Source organism: Trichosurus vulpecula, chromosome 1 (assembly GCF_011100635.1).
Source record: "Trichosurus vulpecula isolate mTriVul1 chromosome 1, mTriVul1.pri, whole genome shotgun sequence".
Lineage (NCBI taxonomy): Eukaryota > Metazoa > Chordata > Mammalia > Diprotodontia > Phalangeridae > Trichosurus > Trichosurus vulpecula.
The window spans coordinates 184190425-184214913 of record NC_050573.1 but is presented as its reverse complement, the minus strand read 5'-3'; the positions used below and the strand labels follow the sequence as shown (position 1 = coordinate 184214913).

Below are 24489 nucleotides of genomic sequence, written 5' to 3'. Positions count from 1 at the left end.
CAGAGAGTTCATGAAGGGGATTAATATGAAATCAGTTACGGAAGAGTAGGTGGGGGCCAGATTACATGGGGATCTTTAAATGCCAGGCTCAAGAGTTGATATTTTGTCTTCCAGTCAATGGGGAGCCAGTGAGGGTTGAAAGCACAGGAGTTTTCTGTTCAGACGTGCTCTGGGAAGAGGATTCTGGCAGGTGTATGGAAGATAGAGTAGAGAGAGCAGGCACCAGTGGGAGACCAGATAGGAGGCAGTGACAACAGTCTGTTGAGAATTGATAAGGGCTTGAACTAAGGCAGTGGCCGTGTTGGCCGTGTGAATGGAGAAAAGAGGACGGATATGAGATATGCTGTGAAGGTATAATCAATGAGACTTGGCTATGGATTGGATATGTCGCCTTCCAAATCTAAAATTCTGGAATTCTGTGTGCATTTATCACTAACATAATTAACTTATGAGAATAAGCATTCAAAATAATAATAGCTAGCAATCGTACAGAACTTTAAGGTTTTGAAAAGAATTATACATATATTATCTCCTTTGATCTTCATAGCACTAAATTATTATCCCCATTTAACAGGTGAAGAAACTGAGCCTGAGAGAGGTTAAATGATTGGCCCAGAGTCATACATCCAGGAAGTATATGAAGCAGGATTTTGAACTCAGGCCTTCCCTACTGTCAAGTCTAGTGCTTTGTCTACTATGCCGCCTACTTGGCTACTTAGAGGCTGGACAGAACCTTAGAGATCACCTGTTTCAATCCCTTCATTATTACAGATAAAGACACTGAGTCCTAGAAATCTAAAGTGATTTGTTCAAGGTCACAGAGTTAATTAGTATTCTATATCTTTTATTTTAAAATACAAAAGTACTATAGCAAGCCATTTCTTTTTGATCTATGATTTGGACTCTTCACTAACTTGTTCAAACTCTTTGACCCATTTAGTTTGCACTGGTGAAGTTTTCCTGCAACATTTACAGTATTATGGTGTCATTCTACATTCCCCAGGAGCTCATTCCCACAAGTGGCTCCAGGGAGGGAGGAAGCAGACTACTCTGGACAGGGAAGACAAGGGCCTTCCCCGGGGCTGAGAACAATAATTTCCCTCCATGACCCTCCTAAACCTGCCCCCACCCCACCCTCATCACAGACTCGATTCCCAACTTACTGAAATAATATGCCCCTTGAGGCCGTGGGCAGAATCAGCACATTCGATAACCGCACTCAGCTGAGGATAGCCCACACCGGTCTTGATCCGGGTGGTACACACAGAGCCTGGCAAGAGGAGGACAAGACCCGGGGTGAGAAGCATTCAGGAACATTCACCGACACAAAGTGGGGGAGTGAAAGGACACTTTGCCCTTTTTTCTCTGTGTGTCTTTCTCTGACTGTCTCTATCTCTGTTTCTGTCTCTGTGTCTCTGTCCCTCACCCCCCTCTCTCTGGGTCTCTGTCTCTGTCTCTCTGTGTCTCTCTGTCTGTCTGTCTCACAACACACACACACACACACACACACACACACACACACTCATTCACACTTTCAGGAACAAATGAATCAAAATATCCTTGAAAGGATACCCTACAATTTTTCAAGATATAACCATATCTTGTATTTGTACAGCACAGACTATTAAAAGCAGAAGAAACATTAGATCATAGGATCATAGTTCTAAAGCTGGAGAGGAACTCAAAGGCTATTGAGTCCAATCTTCTTGTTTTACAGATGAGAAAACTCAAGGCCCAGGAAAGCTGACGGCCTTGGCCAAGGTTGCCTAGGTAACAAGCATAAGAGGTAAAATTTGAATCCAGTTCCTCTGACTCTGAGGCTAGTGCTTTTCCCACTGTGCCACACTCCTTTTAGCAGATCACTGGATCAAACACCTTCCCTCTACAGATGATGAAACTTTAGTTTCTGGGCTTTGACCCAGAAAGATTAAGTGACTTGCACAAGGTTACACAGTCAGTCAGTGTCAGATATCAAGATTGAATTCAAGACTCTTAATTGCAATGTTGCAGAGTTTTCAAAATGCATCATATACATTCTTTCATTTGTTCTTTTCAGTGAACTTATAAAGTAGATAAAGGAGATGTAATTTATATAAGGTCTCAAACATCTAAATTTGTCAGAGTGTAGAGCTCAGGTCTCCTAATTTCTCAGCTAGTCCTCCTCCTACCATACCTTGTCACCCTGGATACAGTGAGACCTGCTGTCCATAGCAGCTCTGCCTGATAGCTGGCCAGCATCATGGCATTTTGCCCAGTTCCCTTTGTGATGGTAGCTTTAATCCTGATCTAAATGCCCTCCCTTTCACCTGTAGAAAGGCATAAGCTGTGCTGTGAGCCTTCCTCAAATAAAAGGGGGGAGGATGAAGGGAGAACTATGTGCCCCACAGCCAAATCTTCTCCTTAGTATGGTTTACATTCATGTCAGTGGAAGAGCAATTGCCAGGCATGTGGAATTAGTCTGCCTTCTCATATATCAGCTTAGGAACTAGGATAAAACAGTCCAACCCCTGGCTCAGATGAGTACCTGAAGAAGCCAAAAAAGACCACCTCAGCACTGTAGCTCAGGAAAACCCTATCGAAGCTGTGGAACATTTCATACCATTTATACCATTTTATATCATTTTTGTAATTTCGATCAAGGGCCAGGGCCTGAATTAATGATCTACTGGAAGAAGAGCCTGGACCTGGGCTTCTTTGTCCTCCAAAGTTTGCTCAGAGAATATCTTTTCTCTGTCAACAAGGCCAGATCTGGCTGACCTAAGAACATTCTTTCTCCTGTTAACCTAATCCTGAGAGACTACCTTGCTTAATATTGTATGGGCATATACTATGCTATGAAATGTTAACAAAATACAGAAACTCTGGGTTGTAGTTTCAACTGACCCTTGTCAACACTCTTATCTTATTGTATTTACAAATCTATTCCATTAAGGAAAATCCTCTTCTTGTATCATGGTTAAACATACATGGGGATCATAAAAGTGAGGTAACACAGACTTCTGAGTCTGCTAAAATTAATGTATATAAGTTTTCTCATTCCTTTGTTCAGGCAGTCAGATTCAGGTCTGACTCCATGCATGCATGTATCCACTAAGTTTAAAGGGAATGAATAAATAAATAAGCAATATGAATTTTTTTCTATCACCTAGCTTGTTTGCCTCCTTTAACCAAACTTTCAGGTTTAACAAAGCCAACTCCTCCCACCATGTAGTTAGTGTCTCTTCCCCAAATCCCTTCATGTAAGGGTTTTGTTGGGCCATATCAGAAACTTCTCTGTTTGTCACTTAGAGCCCTTCACACCCTGGCCTTAACCTACCTTTCTAGCCCTATTGCATATATCCCCCTTCCTGTATACTAAAGTCAAATCAAATTGGTCTCGCCATTCCTCCTAACATGGTGTTCTCCATCTCTTCCATCTCCCATCCACATGCCTTTTCTCTATCTGTACCTCATGCCTACAGTGTACTTTCTCTTCACCCCATCTCTTGGAATCTCTACTTTTCCTTAAGCCTCTGCTCAATTGCCACCCTCTACATGAGGCTTTCCTTGACCACCACTACCACCTCCAGCTGCTGATGCCTTTCCCTTACAACTGTATCTATTTTACATATACTTATATATGTACATGTTGTTTCCTCTAGTTAAATTGTAATCTTCTTAAGGGCAGGGGTTATTTTAATTTTGTCCTTGTATCTACAGCACCTAGAACAGTGTCTGATACACAGTATATTCTTCATAAGTGTTTGTTGATTGATTGAATGACAGGGAATTCCAAGACATCTCCAGGGCAGTTATTCCTCCAACCAGAGTGGGGCCGAGTAGACTAAGTCAAGCCATAGAAAAGGCTTCAGGATCCTAGAGCAGCCTCAGCTTTTGGGGGCAGGGGGAACCTTAATTTTACATTATTTGAACCTCTTGACCTTAGTAAAGTATCTTCAGCCAAAAGCAAACAGGACTATGGCAGGAGCCAAACAGCTCCGATCATCCTAAAGTGATTATCCTATCTCCTCATATCTGTCACCATCTGCTACTCCCCTACTGCTACTACTCATTTTGTATCTATCTGCACACATTTTGGACTCCTTCACCATGTCCCCAGTTACCTCATGACTGGAAAATGTTGTCATCCTGCCAGAACCAATCAGCCTTGGTCCTCACATCTCATCAGCACACTCTGACCCTCTGGAAGGTGGAGTCATGAACTCCTCATCCCTCATTTAAGGAGGAAAGGACAGGACAGACATCTCATTCTCCCTTTGGCTGTCAGTTTGCACTCATTTTGGACTTCTTTGAGGTCTCCACCATGCCCTCCAAGCCTAGTACTTCCAATCCATCCACCCTCTCCCACTTTCTGTCCCCCCTAACTTTTCAGCTTTCTTTTGTGTGTTGTCTTCACCCTTTGGATTGTAAACTCCTTGAGGGCAGGGACTGTCTGTCTTTTTTCTACTTGTATCCCTAGAGCTTAGCACACACTAGATGCTTAATAAATGTTAATAACTATTATTGACTATGACTGACCTCCCAACAAAAGGATAATTTCATAGAAGATTAGAGCTCAAAGAATTCTCTGAGATTATCCAATCCAATATGCTCTCCAGGTGAGAAGTCACAGCTCCTTAAACCTTAGAAGGGACCTTTGAGGTCATCTACCTCAACGAAAAATAAAATCTAAAAATTTTAATCCAGTGGTCTTTCTGCCATATCTCAATGGACTGTGGAGACCTCCAGGACTCTATTGCTAGTAGGCTTGCCCAAAGGCAGAGATCTTAATTCATCCAAGACCAACAGATAACTAACTCATTATTAAGACGCTCCAACTATATTTGTTTGTTAGCCATTCATTTATTCCAAAAATATTTTTAAAATACCTACTGTGTACTGAACTCTGAAGAGTATCCCTGCCCTCTCACTTTATTTTTGTTGAGTTTTTTTAATCCATGTTTTCTTTCACAACATGACTATTATGGATATGTTTTACATGACTACACATATATAACCTAAAAAAAAAAAAAAGATTGGAGCTCTGTGTAAAAGCCTTTTCACTTTGATTACATTGATAAGGTTTCTCTGCAGCGTGGATTCTCCTATGTGCAGCAAAACTGGAGCTTCATTGGAATGTCTTTCCACATTGATTATATTCATAAAGCTTCTCTTGTGTGGATTTTCTTATGTTTAATAAGATAGTTGTGAACACTAAAAGTTTTACCACATTCTAGACACTCGCAAGGTTTCTCACCAGTGTGGATTTTCCTTTAAGACCGGAATTCTGAACCTGGGGACTGGAAACTTTAAAAAATTCTTTCAATAACTATTTTACACATAATTGGTCTCTTTTCTAACCCTATGTTTTTAATTTTCTGAGACAGGAACAATAGGCTTCAGCAAACTGTCAGAGGAGTACATCCACCAAAAAAAGTGAAGAGACCCTGCTTTAGGGCACACAGACAAAATAACTTGAAAATAATAACAAAGTACACACCTAAGGGTGTACTAGAGACTGAGGGAAAATCAAATTCAAGAAATCTTCAACTGGGCCTTTTTTCATAACTTCCCCCAAATCATCTTTTCTAACCCTTTCACTGGATCATTGGTTCAAAGTTAGATGGGACCTTGGAGACCACCTAGTTCAGCCTCCGCATTTTTCAGATGAAGCAGCCAAGAACCGGAAAGGTTAAGTGAGTTACCCAATGTTTAATTGTTAGTGACAGAGCCAGGTCCTGTGACTAACCAAGAAATACTTCCTTAGGCCCAAGTGAGATTTTTTATGCTCATTTTCTCTTCTGACATACCTAAGAAACCATTAAGACAGACCTCTGTTTTCCTTCCTTTCCCTCTAGTCTTTTTTCTGGTGGGGGAAGTGGAGGGAAAAGGGAGGTGGGAAATAATACAGCCAAAAATACCAAATTGGCCCTGAACTAAATCATGCTCATAAGATTTCAGTGCCACATCCACATTCAAACATCATTCTACCCTTTCAAACAAGATCGCCTTTCCTTGAAGGGTACGAATTAGCAAGGCTTTTATCTGAAGCATGGTTCATTCTGGTACTTGAGTCCTCTTGGAGCCAAGGGTAAGGAGGGCACTTACCATTTCCTACGGATTACCTCTACTTGTTATTACAAAGAATAATTCTGTGTTCCTTTGACTCTGCATGTTCACAGTTTGCCCCTTGAGGGGTAGTTCTCTTGGTTCCAAAAATTAAAGAACACTGCTCTCCTCTCACCTGATATTATATCTGCCTCCTAACTGGTCAGCCCACCTTCCGTCTATTTCCCTCCTAATCCATACTACACACCACTGCTAGATTAATCTTGCTATTTGTGATTGTTCTTATAACGTCCTTACCCAGAATGCTTTAATGACTGCTCATTGTCAACTGCACAAAGCTCTAATGCCTTAACTAAGCCCTTAAGACCCTCCACAATCTGATTCAAGCTTATTTGAAAACATCTTTACCTCCTATTACCACCTCTTCATTTAATCCCTATTTCAGAAGAGAAAAATAAAGTATAAAATCCTCTGTTTGGCTTTTAAAGCCCTTCATAACTTCACCCTTTTCTAGCTTTCCAGTCTTTGTACATCTCACTACCCTCCCAGGTATTCTTCATCTAGTGACACTGACCTTAGCTGCTGAGTGCATTTTCACTGGCTGCCCCTCCATGCCTGTGCTTACCTCCCTTCTCATCTCCTCATTCTGGCTTCCTTCAAGTCTCAACAAAAGTCCCATCCCCCCTTCTGCTGGTAGCATTTCCCAGATCTCTTTAATCTTAGGGCCCCCCCCCTCTGAAATTGTATCTGATTTATCCTCTATGTATCTTCTATGTACATGTAAGATAAGTTTGCATGTTATCTCTCCAATTAGACTGTGAATTCCTTGGGAGCAAAGACGTATTTTTTTTCCTTTCTTTATGTCTCTAGCACTTGGCAAGGTGCCTGGCACATAGGAGATGCTTAATAAATGCCTGTTGCCTTGACTTGAAAATGAGCTTAAGTGATAGTGGTTAGGTATAAAGGAGAATTCTTGGATTTTAATCCTGCCCTTGGTAACCTTAGGCTAGTCACCTAATATTAGCCCTGTTCCCTCTTTTTTGAAATAAGGGGGTTGAATTAGGTGATCTCTAAGGTCCCTTATAGCTCTACATTTATGATTCATTGGAGGCACAAGGAAATAGAAAAACAGAGGATCAGGGAGAATTATAAAAGTATGCACCTCAGACTTCTTACCATTGCCGTAGAATATTCCATGCCTGGGTTCACACTGCTCCTTTTGCCTAGGATGCAGCTTGTCTCCAACTCTGCCCACTGAAATCCTACCTGCCCTTGAAATTATGGCCTGAGTGCCACCTCCCCCAAGAGGCTTCCTCTTCAATCTTCCCAGTCAGAAGTGACCCCCTTCAGTCTGACCTCAAAACAATTTGTACCTCTCATGAACTTATCACTGCCCATTTTGTATTAGAGTTATTTGTGCATGAGTTCCATCCTCCTTGGGAGATTCCAAGCTCTTGGCGAATAAGAATCTTATCTTACTCATTTTAGTATCCCCACTGCGGCTAGCCCATTGCCTGGCACATAACAAGTGTTTAATCAACGTTGACTGAATGAATGGAATACAGAATCCAACCCAAATTTGTCCTGAACAGCACCTCTCCACATAGCCATTCCAGTAACTCTGCAGCTCTGAATTTCATTTGGGTGCTTTCCAACTAGTTCCTAAGGACCTGTGGAGGATACAACAAAGTTGCGGAGCCAGCACACACATAGACTTCTTCACACAGGACCGGCAGTTCTTTCCCAGAGCAGAGAGCCAGCTGGGCTCCAAGAGCTAACTCAGATGATGCATTATGAGAGTGAAGCCAAGTTCAGAGCTTTCCTTGAGCTGGTCCTAGTGAGTGAGTATAGCCTCCACCTACCCACAGGAAGAGGAGTCAGAAGTCTATGCCTTGGAATATGCCAGAAAAATATAGCCCTAAGTGTCAAGGGAAAAAAATTTGGCTATGGAAAAGCCCAAGATATGAAGCTAAATGTGGACTTCAGAGCTGAACTAACCACGTGTAGGACTCTTCAATATTCCAATCATTCCTTTCTCCCCCAAATTCTCCTAATATTTTTGCTGGCTCTTCTTTGTCCCTGTCACATTCTACTTTGTGTCACTTACTTTCATTACATATTTTATACCTCCCCTTTTCAGTCAGACTATAAGCTCTTTGAGGTCAGACTATGTTATTTTCCATCTTCGTGTGCCCAGTGCCTAAAAGTGTTCTCACATATAGAGGTGTTTAATAATTTTTTAATCTAATATGGGAAGAGTAAAAGAGTTTTCCCACAGATGTTCCACCCTCCCCCTTAGGGGGTCATAGGCTGAGGAATCAATGAGGCCAGCATTCTTTCCTTCTGTACTCATGTCCTGAAACCACAAGGCAGTATCCAAATTTTGGCCAAACTCACTTATAGACTCTCCAGGGTCAGCAGTCACTTTTCTATCAATGAAATCACAGGCTTCCCTTAGACCCTTCTGTTTTTCATTCATACCCACCCAACAACAGGAACTTCCTCTCCCTGCTCCACACTCCCCTAATTGAGATTCTCACATACCATCCAGGCCATTCTGTTCTAGACAGTCCTTACCTGGTCCAATTCCCACTTTGATGATGTCTGCTCCAGAAAGAATAAGTTCCTCCACCATCTCGCCAGTCACCACATTACCTGCCTGAGACAGAGAGAACAGCATCATCAACCCAAGGTGTTCTCCTGGAAGGTGTAGAGAAGATTTGAGATCTGAGTTCCACTGCTCCTAGCTTCCTCCCCTATAAGTCAGTCTGTTAATACACACTTATTAAGCACCTACTATGTGTCAAGCACTATGATAAGCACTGGGGATACAAAGAAAGGCAAGAAAAGCCAAAGACGGTCCCTGCTTTTGAGGAGACAGCCTTCAAACAGGGCAGACAACATGCAAACCACTATGTAGAAACAAGTTCTATAGAGGATCAATTGCCTATAATCAACAGAGGGAAGGCATGAGAATTAAGGAGGATAAAGAAAAGTTTCCAGTAGATGAGATTTTTGTGGGCACTTGAAGGAAGCGGGGAAGACAGGAGGCAGGGCTGAAGAGGGAGAGCATTCCAAGCATCAAGACATTCAGTGAAAATGCCTGGAGTCTGAAGAGGGAGTCTTGTTTGAGGAATAATAAAGAGGCCAGTGTCACTGGACTGCAGATTAAATAGTAGGAGCATGGGTTAGGGATGTAAGATGTAAGAAGATCGGATAGTTGACTTTAAGATCTCTACAAGCTATTCTGAAGAACAAAAACAACAGCCAACATTTACATGACATGTGAAGGCACGCACTGTATATACATTATCTCATCTGATCTTCACAACTTTATGAAGTCGGTTCTGTTACTGTGCCCATTTTACAGAGGAAACTGAGTCTGAGAGAAATGAAGTGATGTGCCCAGCAGATACACTTAGCATATCTTCTGGTCTTAGAGCTATCCTATCAATTTTTCTTTTCTTACACTGTGTTTGTTAGGTGCTGTAACATAAGTGATTTTTCTTAGCAGGGCAAAACACTCCTTTAGAGGACGATGTGAGTTCTAAATGAAGTGAAAACTCATTAATGCAGTGTTAAATGAGGCACTTACATAAAGGATTCTAAGTGAGACCAGTTTTAAGCAAATTTTCAGGTATGATGATCAAGTATGAAGCAGAAAGCACTGTTATATTTTCAAATGAAACTTTGATTATATTTTGTAACATTGACATTCCTTCAAATTAGCTTCACGCTCACCTTGTAATCCTTGTCACTAGTCCTAAGCTTCTGGATAATTGTTTGCTTTTGTAAAAAGAACTTGATGGAAGCATTATATTTTGAGTTACTTTGCTTTCAAAATTTTGTAAATTTGATTTTATTACAAAGTTCATTTAAGCTGGTGTAAGAGGTAAGATTATTTTTTTGGAAATAAAGCCTTGGACATCTCCCTGAGTTCAAATCTGGCCTCAGACATTTACTAGCTATGTGACCCTGAACGAATCACTTAATCCCACTTCCTATGTTACTCTTCTGTAAAATGAGCTGGAGAAGGAAATGGCAAACCACTCCAGTGTCTTTGCCAAGAGAACCCCAAAAGGGGTCATGAAGAGTCCGATACAACCGAAATGACTTTATAACTTGATCTCCAACTCCAGTGCTCTATCCACGGCGCCACCTGGTGGCCTTTACAGGAAAATCACTAGATGAGCTAGGGCACTGACAAGAATGGCCAGGGTCATACACATCCAAATATGTCCAGTCCACTGTCCTGTGGTTTGTGCCTTCCCTCTGACATTTGATTCAATGGAGGATCATTTAGAGAGCCAGGGGATAGGTTTTCAGAACATTTCTTCTCACTACTTTCAAGTCCCCTCTGCACAACAGAGAGAAATGTTCTGAAAGCTTATCTCCTGGCTCTCTAAATGATCCTCCATTGAATCAAATGTCAGAGGGAAGGCACAAACCACAGGACAGTGAGTCAAAGTGAATGATATAATAAAAATATTGTATATCAAGAGTGAGTGTGCCAGCTTCTTTGCCAAGGTCATGCAGTCAATTGGTGGCATATAAACTTTCATATGGACTTACGTGTCCTGGCTCCTAATTCACTGTTTTTTTCTAATATACCACACCCCTTGGTAGTAGTCTTATTTCTCACCACTTCTAGTCTGCAGAAGTCTGAAGAAAACATCTCTCACTGACCAGTAGACACTGAAACTTACTTTGTTTTTCTTTTGAAAACAATATATACCTACTTTTTTGAAATCCATTTGCAGTGGAATTAAGAGACCCAGGAAACTAGAAAAAACCTCAAACATGCATCTGGCAATAGTCCAGGCTTTCCCTTGCTGCAAGGGTGTGAAGTTGGAGATAGCAGTTCCCCAGAAGAGGCCTTCAGGAGAAATTGTGAGAACTCACTGACAGGCAGATTCCCCAAAAGTGGTGAACAGCATACTTGGCAAGGGGCCCAGTGCTGGGGACTGGACATATTTGGTTGTGTATGACCCTGGCCATTTCCGTCAGTCATACCCAAGCCCTAGCATGCTGTCTGTTGTGCAGAGGGAACTTAAAAGTAGTGAGAAGAAGGGTTCTGAAAGCCTATCCACAGGCTCTCTAAATGATACTCCACTGAATCAAGCACATCACCACTTTTTTTAAAAAATGTGGGCATGCTTTAAAAAAAAAGTTTCTGATGCCATTTGGACAGAACAGAATTTTACTTGGCAGTGCCCAAGATCTACTATAGGCAGCAGAAATTCATTCAATAGCAATGCATTTTAGGCCAGAGGTAAAATGGATTCATTTATCCTCAAGGTAGAGGCCAAGCAATGGCTTACCTCATCCAAAAGGGTGATATTTGAGCTATGAGGATTTAGCACTAAGTAGAGGTATCAAGAATCCTACCACTTTCAATTAACAAAGAGACAGGCACACATCTCACCATACCCATAAGCCATGACCATGGCCCCTTGATCAGAGGCAAGAGCAAGGGCAACATTGACAGGAATACAGCATATATAAGCCACTCCCTAGTTACAAAGCACCAATCTCTCCACCGATCAAGAAAAGGATGATACAATAAAAAACGGTCAGGTACCAAGCATCTCTTCTAAGAAGAAAAAGCTACACATTCTTTTTTGCCACCAAGAGGGGAAACTAAGTCAAGAGGATGGAGATCAGAGGAGGCAAGGAGAAGAACCAGAGCTTTCTCTGTAAAGCAAAGGAATATAAAATCTGGTTGAACCCATACCTGAACAAATCTGACCAGTGATCACCCTAGCTTGGCTTGAAGTACTCTAGTCAAGGAGAACCCACTGTGTCTTGGAGCAATGCATTCTACTTTTAGAGAGCTCTGAATGTCAGAAGCTTCTTCCTGATATCAAGCTTAAATATTGTTCTTTGCAACTTCTACGGACAGCTTCCAGATCTTCTCTCTGGGGTCGGAACAAATCTGATCTCTCATCTACATAAAAGCCTTTCAAATACTTGAAGAAAACTACCATGTCCCTATTAAAGTCTTCTCTTCTTCAGGCTAAACATACCCAGTTCCTTCAGCTGACCCTTAAATGGAATGATTTTGAGGCCCTTCACCATCCTTGTTGCTCTCCATTGGATGCCCTCCAGATTATTAATATCCTTCCTAAAGTGTGGCTCCTAGAATAAATCTAGAACTCTAGATATGGTCGACCAGGATAGAGTATACTAGAACCATCACCTCCTCAATCCAGAACACCATAAGTCTCTTAACATAGCTTAAGATTCAGTTGGCTATTGTGGCTGCAATATCACACTGTTGCTTCTAATCCACTAAAAGCTTAATATCCTTTTTTATGCAAACTCCTGCTTAGCCATACTTCCTCTACCTTGTACTTATGAAATAATTTTTTAATCCAAATATAAGACTTTTTACTCACCCTAGACAATTTTATCTTCTTAATTTTTTCTCCATGTTCTAGCCTGTCAGGATTTTTTTTGAGTCTGGATTCTGTAATCCATCATGGTAGCTAGTCCCCTCAGCTTTCTGTCATTAGAAAATTTGATGAGAATGACATCTATGATGAAAGTGCCTTTTCTTAATATAGTAAATAATATCTAAGTCAAAGAGCAAGCACTATATACAATGGAGAAGTTAGAGACCTTTCCAATAAGCTCATGAATAAAGCAAGGATGTCTACCATCACCACTACAATCTAACCATATTGCTAGAAATTCTAGTTATAGCAATATGACAAGCAAAAGAAATTGAGGAAATGAGCATAAGTAAAGAGAAAACAAAATTAGAGTTTTTGTTTTTTCTTACTCAACTAAAAATTAATTGAAAAAACCTCAACAAAGTTATGGAATATAAAACAAATCCAGAGAGCATTACAAAATGTAAAATAGATAATTTGGATTATATTAAACTAAAAAGGTTTTGCACAAACAAAACCAATCCAATCAATATTGCAAGGAAAGCAGAAAGCTGGGAAATAATCTTTACAGCAAGTGTTTCTGATAAAGTCCTCACTTATCAACTATACAGAGAACTGAATCAAATTTAATAAGAATACAAGCCATTCCCCAATTCATAAATGGTCAAAGAATATGAACAAGCAATTTTCAGATGAAATCAAAGCTATCTATAGTCGTATGAAGAATCTAAATCACTTTTGATTACAGAAATGCAAATTAAAACAACTATGCGGTACCACCTCATACCTATAAGATTGGCTAATATGACAAAAAAAAAGGAAAATGATAAATATTAGAGAAGATGTGGGAAAATTCAGACACTAATGTACTGTTGGTGGAGGTGTGAACTGATCCAACCATTCAGCCCCCAAAAGGCAACCAAACTGTGCATAGCCTTTGATCCAGCAATGCCACTAATAGGTCTATATCCCAATGAGATCATTAAAAAAGGGAAAAGGACCTGCATGTGCAAAAATATTTATAGCAGTTCTTTTTGTGGTAGCAAAATATTGGAAATTGAGGGGATGCCCATCAATTGGGGGAATAGCTGAATAAGCTGTGGTATATGAATATAATGGAATGCTATTGTACAATAAGAAATGATGAGCAGGTAGATTTCAGAAAAACTTTGAAAGACTTGTATGAACTGATGTAAAGTAAAATGAGCAGAACCAGGAAAACACTGCACATAATAACAGCAACACTGTATGATGATCAACTATGAATAACTTAGCTCTTCTCATCAATACAATTATCTAGGACAATTCCAAAGGACTAATGATGGAAAATGCTATCTACATCCCGATAAAGAACTGATGGACTCTGAATGCAGATTGAAGCATACTATTTTCACTTACTTTATCTTTTTTGTGTGTTTTCCTTTGGTCTGTTTCTTCTTTCACAACTGTAACTAATATGGAAATATGTTTTACATGATTGCACATATATAGCCTATGTTAAATTGCTTACCATTTTAGGAAGAGGAGAGAGGAGGGAGGGAGGGAGAAAATTTTGGAACTCAAAATCTTGTAAAAATTAATTCTAAAATTGTCTTTACATATAATTGGGAAAAATACTATTAAAAAACGAATCCACACAAATCATTAGCACTCTGATACAATGACACTAAAACATAACAAGAAGAGCTAAAAAGAAAAATTCTACTGAAAGTAATTACATGGGACACTAATATCCTGTTGGCAGAACTGTGAACCAATCCAATCATTTTAGAGAGCAATCTGGAAGAATGCCCAAAGATCATACAGGATCATACAAGATAAAATGGACAATTTTTATTACTTAAAATTTAAAACATTTTGCCTGAGCAAATCTCATGTAGTTAATATTAGAAGGGACAATATTTGGGAAACTGGGAAAAAAATCTTTGCAGCACATTTTTCTTATGAAGGTCATAAGATATATGAAAAAGTAATTCAAGTCTCTAAGACTAAGAGCCATTCCCCAATTTCTAAAACATCAAAGGATATGAACAAGTGGTTTTCAAAGGAGAAATTCAAGCTATCAACAAACATGGAAAAAATGCTCTTACTCGCTAATAATTACAGAAATGAAAATTAAAGTAACTTTGAGATTCTATCTCATAACTATTAGACTGGAAAAGAGACAAAAGAGAAAAATGACAAATCCCAGAAGGGCTGTGGTGAAACTAGCTACACTGGTGGATTGTGGGCAAGGCTGTGAATTGGTTTCCCCATTCTGAGAAGCAATTTGGAACTATGCCAAAAAAAGTTACTAAATTGTGAATATACTGTTTCATCCAGCTATATACCAGGCCTAAACAAAAATTTTTAAAAAATCAAAGAAAGAGGAAAAGATCTATATGTACACAAATATTTATAGCAGCTCTTTTTGTAGTAGCCCAAAATTGGAAACTAAATGTAAAGGAGTGTATTCCTATTGGGGAATGGCTAAACAAATAATGATATGTGAATGTAATAGAACATTATTATGCTGTAAAAGGACAACAGCAAAAACAACATTGAAGTAGACAGTTTCAGATGAAATTGGAAAGTCTTCTATGAATTGATGTGGAGCAAGGTGAGCAGAACTAAGAGAAAAATCTATACAGTGATAACAACATTAGAGAGGAAAATAACTCTGAATAACTTTAGAATTCTAACTAATGGAATGATAAATCAAAAGTCAAAAAGAATAAAAATGAAACATGCCATTCACTTTCTTCCAGAGAGATAATGAACTTAAAATGCAGAAAGAGACATATTTTTGGACATGACCAATGTGAGAATCTATTTTGCCAGAGTATACATGTATGTTTTGAGGGCCTGAATTGTTATTGTTGTATTTTATATATTTACTGCGGTAAAGGACCAGGGAAATATAAGAAAAGTAAGAAATAAAAGAAAAAACAAGTATTTGAAAAAGAATTATGAGTAACAGTGCCATTAAAGATGACACATTTTGAGAAACTTTGCACCAAAAGACAAGCCCATACAACATTTCAATATTATTAATATGGTTACTTTATATCATGAATATCTATGTGCAATTTTATTTTATGAAAATGATTGGTTTGTATATTACCAAAACATTCTTTTTCATTAATTTTTTTAATTAAAAGAAAAGAATGCCATCTGTGCCTTTATCTAAATCATTAATAAAACTATTGAATAGCATTGAGCCAAGCACAGATCTCTGAGACACTCTACCTGTCTTCCAAGTTGATATGAAAAGAGTACAACTATTGGAGTCTGGCCAGTGAACTATTTTTAATCAACTAAATTGTATCATTAACTGACCTACATCTTCTCATCTTTTCCACAGGAATCATATGAGACTTTATCAAATGCTTTGGTAAAATCTTGGTATACTTTTCCTATAGCATGTCCATGAACTACAAATCTAATAACTTTGTTAAAAAATGTAAATGAGGTTAGATTAGCACAACCAGGCATGGATAGAGCCAAGCTGATTCCTTTTCCGGATGTTAATAAGCTTCCCCTTTAACAATACACCATAGAATCTTCAGGATTCATAGTTGAGATCAATGGCCTATAATAATTTATACATGCTATTCTTTTCCTTTTTTTGAAAACCAGGATAAGATTTGCTCCTCTCTAGTCCTATGGCAGGGCAGCTAGGTGGTGTAGCAGATAGAGTGCCTGGCCTGGAGTCAGGAAAACTCATCTTCCTGAATTCCTGACACTTACTAGCTATGTAAAACTGGGCAAGTCACTTAGCCCTGTTTGCCTCAGTTTCTTCATCTGTAAAATAAGCTGGAAATAGCAAACCACCTCAGTATATTTGCCAAGAAAACCCAAAATGGGTTCACAAAGAGTTGGACATGACTGAAGAACAAAGCTGTTAGGTACCTCTCTCATTCTCCACAATTTTTCAAAGATCATTGAATCTTTGCTCAGCAATCACATCTGCCTGTTCTGTCAATATTCTGACATGTATTCAGCTGGATCTGGTGACTTGAATTTTATCAAGGCCAGATATGTAATCTCTTATTCTTTTCCTCCTAATCTTTAGGTATTAACTTCCTATTAGCCATTTTTTGTTCTTCTCCTTCCAGTCCTAAAATCATTCTCCTTGTCTAGGGAAAGAAAAGCAAAAAAGGCACTGGGCCCTTCCACCTTCTCACCATCATTGGTTATCATCTTCCCATCTATGCTGAGCAGTACTTCTAGCTCTTCTTTGGTAGAAGATGGAAGTATGTACAAGGGAAATCAGAGGATCAAAATTTAAATCGCAGCTTTTCCTCTTATTATGACCTTGGACACGTCTCTTAATCCCTTTGGGCCTCAGTTTCCTTATTAATAAAATGAGGGACTATACTCAATGACCACTTCAAACTTTAGACATATGTGCCTTTTATTCTCTTTCTCCAACATAGTTAAAAAAATCCAGTTTCCATTTTGTTGTCCTTACCTTTCTGCCCAGCCTAAGATTATTCTAAGCCTTAGCACTACAGATATTATTCTTACAGAATTGAGCTATGCCTTTGCATTCATCCTTCTTTCCATCTTGTGTACATGTCTTTTTCAAATCTAGTTAATTGGTGAGTTCCTTGTACGTCTGATCCAATGCAACAAAAATTTATGTACTAAGTTTTAGGCACCGTCCAAGGTACTGAAAAAAAGTCCATGCCCTCAAGAAGCATACATTCTACTGAAGGTAGGGGAGGGCATTACAACAAAACATAAACAGACTAGTATAGACATGATAATCTGAAGAGAAGGAGAAGAATGCCAACCACCAAAGCCATCAAGAAAGGTTCGCATTGGAGGTAGTCCCAAGAGCTGAGTCTGGAAGGAAGTCAGGGATTACAAAAGGTGAATGTATGTGACAAATACATTTCAGCTAAATGCCAAGTTCCAAAAACAGCAAGAAAACCACTTTGGATGGAATATCAATTTCATTAAGAAAAGTATTGTGCAATAATCCTGGGAAGGAAAGCTGGTATGTGAAGGAGTTTAAATGCCAAACTGGGAAGTTGATATTTTGCTTGAGAAAACCATCTAAAGTTCTTGAGCAGAGCAGAGTAACAAAGGTAGACATAATTTAGGAAGGCTATTTTATTTGGAGAATGGATAGGAGAAGGAGATCATGGAAGCCATTTTCAAGACTGCTACAATCATCCAGGAAAGAAGTAATAAGTTTCTGAACTAGGGTTGTGGCTATATGAGAGGAGAGAAGGGGATAGATTCAGGAAAATTCTTATGACAACTTGTTGGATTTATGGAGGGAAGAATCGTGAGCAATTGAGTAGGACTCTGAGGTTTCCCCAGGTGATAAGAAGATTGATGGTGCCCTGTAACAGCAAGCACCCTGGCACATCTAGGATAGCCTGCCAGCATAGGTTCTTTGATCTGCTATGAAAGGAAAGATAGCTTTTAAAGAGGTCAACAATCTTACTTTAATTACATTCACTAGTTCAGGGGAAAGATCAGCACCCTGAATGTGGAGAAAATACAAACAGTGAAAATGCAAGCAGAGAAATTAGCACAAAGATCAACAGACAGGACTCCAGCTATCTGAACAAAGTAATACAACCACGTACATATGCCACTGGATTTGGGGAGCACAGATGCATCTGAGTAGTTGGGGGGCTCTGAACAAACAGCTACTCAGAGTGTCATCCAGGGAATCAAAAGGTCCTTTTCATAAGCAAACTCCCAAAGCAAAATACCAACCTCAGAATATATATACACTTCTCAGAGCCAGAAGGCATCACAACCCTTGTGACTCAGTGTCTAATTAGCTTAGTACAAAAAGGTGTGAAAGCTTTCTAACAAGCAAGCCTCCCAGTAAGTAAGCTCCTCCTTAGGCAAGTTCCTCCCCCGATGGGCTCTAGGTGACTCAGGATATATCACAGCTGTGACTGAACACATGTGGTCACATAGGCCTGTTAATGGACATGGAAGATCTTGGGGCTGAATTTAATATTAATGGAATAGGAAGATCTTCCCCATCCATTAATAGGCCTATATGACCACATGTGTTCAATCACAGCTATGATACATTCTGAATCACCTAGAGCCCATTGGGGAGGAACTTGTCTAAGGAGGGACTTGCTTAAAGGGGATGCTTGCTTAGGGGGAGGCTTGCTTGCAGGAAAGCTTTCATACCTTTTGGTACTAAGCTGATTAGGTGCTAAGTCACAGAGAGTTGTGATGCCTTCTGGCTCTGAGCCTGTTAGCCAAGAGTGTATATATAGTCTGAGGTCAGTTTTTGCTTTGGCGTTCGCTTATGAGAAGGACCTTTGAGTAGCTGTTTTTGCAGAGCTGCCTGACTACTCAGGTGTATCTTTGCACCCCCAGTGCTGTATGTTTGTTCAGAGCCTTGTCTGTTGATTTTTGTGCTATTTTCTCTGCTTGTATTTTCTCCATGTTGAGGGTGCTGACCTTTCCTCTGAACTAGTGAATGTAATTAAAGTAAGATTGTTGACCCCTTAAAGTCACCTTTCCTTTTAGAAAAGCAGATCAAAGAACCTATACTAGAAGGCCATTCTGGGTATGCCAGGGTGCTTGCTGTTATATGTCTTTAAGACAAATCAAGAAGCTTGGAAGAGTAGGGATTTTTTATCTGGAAGAATGGTGGAGGAGAGTGTAGAATAGGGAAGAAAATAAGTTTAATTTTTAGTATGTTGAGTATGAGATGCCTAAGGGACATCCGGTTGGAGATGTCCAACACACAGCAGGAGATGTTGGACTCAAATTTAAGAGACATTAGGTGTGGTTATGGATACCAGATCTGAGTCATCTGTATTGAGAGGTTAACTGAGATGTTAACTTAGATCATCTCCTCCTTTCCTCACTAAAATTATTTGTCTTCATGGATACATTGTTGATTACTTTCTCTCCCTCCTGAGCTAGAACCCCCAAGAGAATTTTAGTCTGTAGAATACTAATTCTCCTTTCTTTGAACTATTCGAAATGTATTCTCCTCAAACTAAGGTATGTGTCAGGTCATACTCTTTTCCATCCCAGATTCTCAGATGGAGTAGTCACTAACTCCCTAGGATTTCCACCATTTCCACATGTTACAACACTGTTGCTGAACATCTAGTAAAGCACTGCCTAACTCAATGGATACGGCTCCTGAACTTGAGCTGGAAGGGGCGGGCTCTGGTTAAAGCAGGGAGTGAAGCATGACATCAGCACAGAGATTAGAATAGCTACTTCTATCTCTCAGAAAAATATCACATATGGCCAAATAGATACATAGCTGCCACCGTGGTATCATAGAACAGGAGAGACGTACAATGGGCTCAAGAACTTGACTGGCTTCCTCTATGTCCCTTAGGGCCCCAAATAGCACAAGCTGGCACTGAAACAGCCAGGACAAAATTTAGTCTACTCTTTGGGCCCAAGTAAAGAAAGAATTGGGAATTCCTCCTTTATATGTAATATGACAGGCAGATGGGGAGGGCTTTGCCAATTGCTATTTTTTCCACTGGGGATGGGATGCACTTTCCAGGTTAAATTATGTTCTTGATGTTAACAACTGATCTTTGACACATTAAAAGTAGCAATAAGGAAAATGGAAGGGGGTATAACGTTTTCCCTCCTCTATTTTTAAGAAACAAAAGCAAAATGTCCTCAAGACCTTTTGTCTAGAAAAACATCTCTTCAACCCTTCTCCCACCTAGCCAGTGGCAAAAAGCAATTTGTGTTACCTTCATATTGTTCTCTCTCCATTTGCTTTTATCGACTCTTCTAAGGCCCCTAAGTGAAAGGAATTCCCTTCCCCAGTAGAAGAAACAGTTTGTTCACAGTAGATCAAAGAGTGTAATAGGAGAATGTTCTGAGTCTTCTCTCTCCCTGAGAGTTCAGAAAATAGCTATCCACCTGCTGCTGGGTTACCATCACTGCACAGGGCCCTCTGGCTAGAAGACTGTCCGGTGGCATCTGTCTTTCATGGTGCATGACTGATTTAGGCTTCTTGTTAAATGACCTTCAGGAACAGACACCATATAAATCCAGAGATTTTATTACAGTTCTCTGCCTAAGTGGATGACTGTTCTTCACTTGTTTCAGTCATGTCTGACTTTTTGTGACCCCATTTGGGATTTTCTTGGCAGATAATGGGGTGGTTTGCCATTTCCTTCTCCAGAACATTTTACAGATGAAGAAACTGAGGCAAACAGGATTAAGCAACTTGCCCAGGTTCACACAGCTAGGAAGTATATGAAGCCAGATTTTAACTCAAGAAAATGAGTCTTCCTGACTCCCGGCCCAGTGCTCCATCCAGAAAATCACAAGTGTTTAAAGATCCTCTTTTACCCTGGTGAGCTGCTTCTTTGCTAGTATTAGTGAAATATAATGGAAAGAGCACTGGCCTTAGAGTCTAAGGATCCAAGTTCAAATTACACATCTGATACTTATTACCTGCGTGATCCTGGGCAAGTCATATAACTTCATTAGGCTTCCTGCAATCAAAGATCTAAAGATGAAAGGGACATCAGAAACCATCTACTCCAACACCCTTACCTTACAAAGGAGACTGGAGCTCAGGGAAATTAATTAACTTGTCCAAGGTCACACATGTAGGAAGGGATTTGAACATGGACTCCTTTAACTCTAAAACAACTTTCTAAGAAACCATCCTGAGTGCCTGCCTATCAGTTTCCTCATTTGTAAAATAAGGGGGCGAGACTAGAATCTAGTCACTAGATAGTCTCTGAGGCCTCTTCCAGCTCTAAATCTATGATTCTTCCAACCCCAAGAGTTGTGCCTGTCCTACTCTGTTCCCTCACCCCAATATCTTCAGCTGACCCAGATTTCAGATGGGCCCGAAAGTCAAGGAAACATTTGGGTTTGTATTCCTAACCCACCTCTAAGCCCCACCACCATAGGCATAGTACAAGAGAATAAAGAAGCATGTATGCTCATGTGTGTGTGTGTGTGTGTGTGTGTGTGTGTGTGTGTGTGTGTACAAATCCTGGAAATGCTAAGGCCAGGCAGCAGCAATCCCTGTCCAATAATGAGAGGGCCTGTATCTGTTGACATTTACCAAGGGCATTTTTGAGCATCGCTTTTGTTCATGGTATTGTAATGATCATAATAACACTTAGCACTCATGAGGCACCTTTCATCTCTAAAACACTTTGCAAACATTAATTCATTCTCACAACAGTCATGGGAGGCATGAATGACAAATGAAAATGACAGTGAAAAACTGAGGGTGAAGGAGTATTTCATTTCTCCTAATGAATTGCAGATAAGGGGGAGGGTAGAGGTTAGAACAGGAATGGAATAATTTAGAAATAAACATCTTCCTAGCCAAAGGGGAGGGTCAGCCTTCTATTTCTAAGTAACCAACAGAGAGCAATGAAAACACATTTCTGGCCAGCACACAGGTACTGGGAAGGCTGTTGCCAGTGGTTACCCTAAGGATGGCAGGAATCCTCCTTCCCCCACTCAAGCCTGATAGCCCCCAGCCAGACCCATAACAGAGAGAAGACATGGTCCCTTTGTTTTTTTAGTCATCCTCCTTTCTTGCTACTGCCCTATCTTCTAGCTCTTTGTCTCTTAGGGTTGGGGCTCAAGCTCCCCAGAATTAAAAAAACAGGCAGCTCAGGCTAGCTCTGGGCCAAGGCAGCTGTCAATGAAACTTCATTCCCAGCTGTTTGGAGAGTGTGCTGAAGAGCCCTGTACTGAGCATGAGAAATCTTGGGTGGATCTTTTGTTTCCCCCACCCCAAGTAATTTTTCACTCCTCCCTCTCCATAAAAGAAAAAAATGATGATTTTTAAAAAAATTCATTTTCTACAATGTCAGGATTTGAAGTCGGAAGGGACCTCAAAGATAATCTAGTCCAACCCTTGCCTTTCACAAATGAGGTAACTGAAGCTTGGGAAGAGGAAGTGACCTACCCAAGGTCACACAAAAGCAGAACAGGATTCAGATTCGGAGTCTTAGGACTCCAAATGCCATATTCTTTCCCTGACACCACACTGCCCTCCTGCTATAGTGTTAATGTATTTTTGCTTAATGGGAGGATCTTTCCCATCCATTAATAGGCCTATGTGACCTGCTTGAGTCACATGGGAGCCTAAGTCACATGAGCCTGAAGAAGTAGATGTATACTCTGAGGTTAGCATTTTGCTTTGGGGCTCACTCATGGGAAGAGCGTTCATGTGATTTAGCCAGATGAGACTCTGGGTAGCCATTAAGGACCCCCCTCCCCTCCCAGCTTTGAAAACCCAGATGTTGGTGCTTCTCTCTCTGGTAACTATGTATGTATTGCTTTTGGTCAGACAGTTGGAAGCCATGTCTGTTGGTCTTTACTGTTTGTATTTGCTCTGTTTACATAATTTCTGCTTGTGATTTCTGTTTATGTTTTCTCTGAAGTTCAGGGTGCTGACTCTTCCCCTGAACTAAGTGAATACTGTACACACACATACACACACACACACATTTGATTAAGGTAAGATTGTTGACCCCTTTAAAGTCACTTTCCTTTAGAAAAGCAGATCAAAGAACCTGTGCTAGCAGCCCTGCTGTGTGCTGGTGTTATTGGCTTTACGCCCCCATAGCAGCTGCAAGTAGCACTGTGGTTTGCCTGCTAATGTTGAAGTTACATTGACCTTTCACAAACTGTCAGCTCCTAGTCTTTTGCACAATTAAATTAGTCTGGGATTTATAAAAATTGACGAAAATGACTGATATTTACATACCACTTTAAAGTTTGCAAAGTACATTGGCATACACCATCTCACCTAAGCTTCCCCAAAACCCCGTAAGGCAGACCCTCCAAGCATTATTATCCCCGTTTTACAAGTGGAGAAATTGAGGTTAAGAGACTATGAGTAGCCCCATAGGCACATGGCTAGGATGTGTTGGAGGTGGGATTTGAACTCAGGTCTCCCCAACTCCAGGTAGAATACACTATCTACTCCACCACAATGGCTCTTTCTTTAGCTAAAGAGATATGATAACAACAGTCCCAACATGTGCTTCTGCCTTGGCTGAAACAACAACATTCTGGCCAGTTGCAAAGTGCAAAGGAAGCAGGGGCACAGGAACTTGATGGAAGTTGTTTTAATGGCTTGTTCCAGAAAATGAAAATGACTAAACCCATTTAATTTCCAGTGTCTAACCAGGTGCAAACAAATTCTAATTCTACTTGCCATTCTACCTTTTCAAAATAACATTTTTCCCCTTTTTCTCAGTTCTCAGTCAAGAAAAAAAAGATACTTCCAGCTTAATGAGGGACAGATTGGATGCCAACTGGTCTGGCCAAAAAGGTCTTTGGCTACCCAGAGGAATATGAAGGAAGCACAGCACAGATAGCCAAACCTTCTATGGTTTCTTCCTTCCCTATAAATGAAGGGATTTAAAAAGCAATCATTGAGACCATTTTCCTCCTCTCACCTTAGGGAGGATATAAGCAATGAATTCACTACCCTAGGCACAGAGGAGGAAAACATGCTTCCTGTCAGTAATTCAACAAATGCCAAATGACCTCCTACTATGTGTCCCACAGAGAATGAATAAATACTTATCAGTATTTATTGACAATGACAAAGCTTTTCTCCCAGCATACTCTCAGGAAAACAGCTTCCTAATGCTTGTTTCAATAGAGAGGGAGGGAAAAAAACATAGTCAACAAGGTTTTATCAAGGGCTTACTAGGTCCATACCAAGCAAATCACCAAATAATATTTTTTAGAACTAGAAAAAATAATAACAAAATTCATCCGGAAGAACAAAAGGTCAAGAATGGCAAGGGAATCAACAAAAAAATGTGAAGGAAGGTGGTTTAGCAGTATCAGATTTCAAACTGTATTTTGTTGTTGTTATTCAGTCATTTTCAGTCATATCCGACTCATTGTGACCCCATTTGGGGTTTTCTTGGGCAAAGATACTACCACTGTTAGCCATTTCCCTCACCAGCTCATTTTACAGATGAGGACACTGAGGCAAACAGGGTTAAATGACTTGCCCAGGGTTACACAGCTAGTAAGTTTCTGAGGCCAGATTTGAACTCAAGAAGATACATCTTCCTGACTCCAGGCT

At 40.1% G+C, this 24489-nt stretch overlaps 1 protein-coding gene across 4 annotated transcripts in view; it reads right to left on the bottom strand.

Moving 5' to 3' along the window:
- GMPR (guanosine monophosphate reductase) overlaps positions 1-24489 on the bottom strand; it is an 86197-nt gene that overhangs the window by 31842 nt on the left and 29866 nt on the right. For all 4 annotated transcript variants that reach the window (XM_036759727.1, XM_036759753.1, XM_036759736.1 and 1 more), the window contains 2 exons: positions 8626-8707; positions 1164-1270 (listed from right to left, as the gene is read on the bottom strand). In XM_036759727.1, the coding sequence (XP_036615622.1) occupies positions 1164-1270; positions 8626-8707 (189 nt within the window). The remainder of the gene's footprint in view (positions 1-1163; positions 1271-8625; positions 8708-24489) is intronic.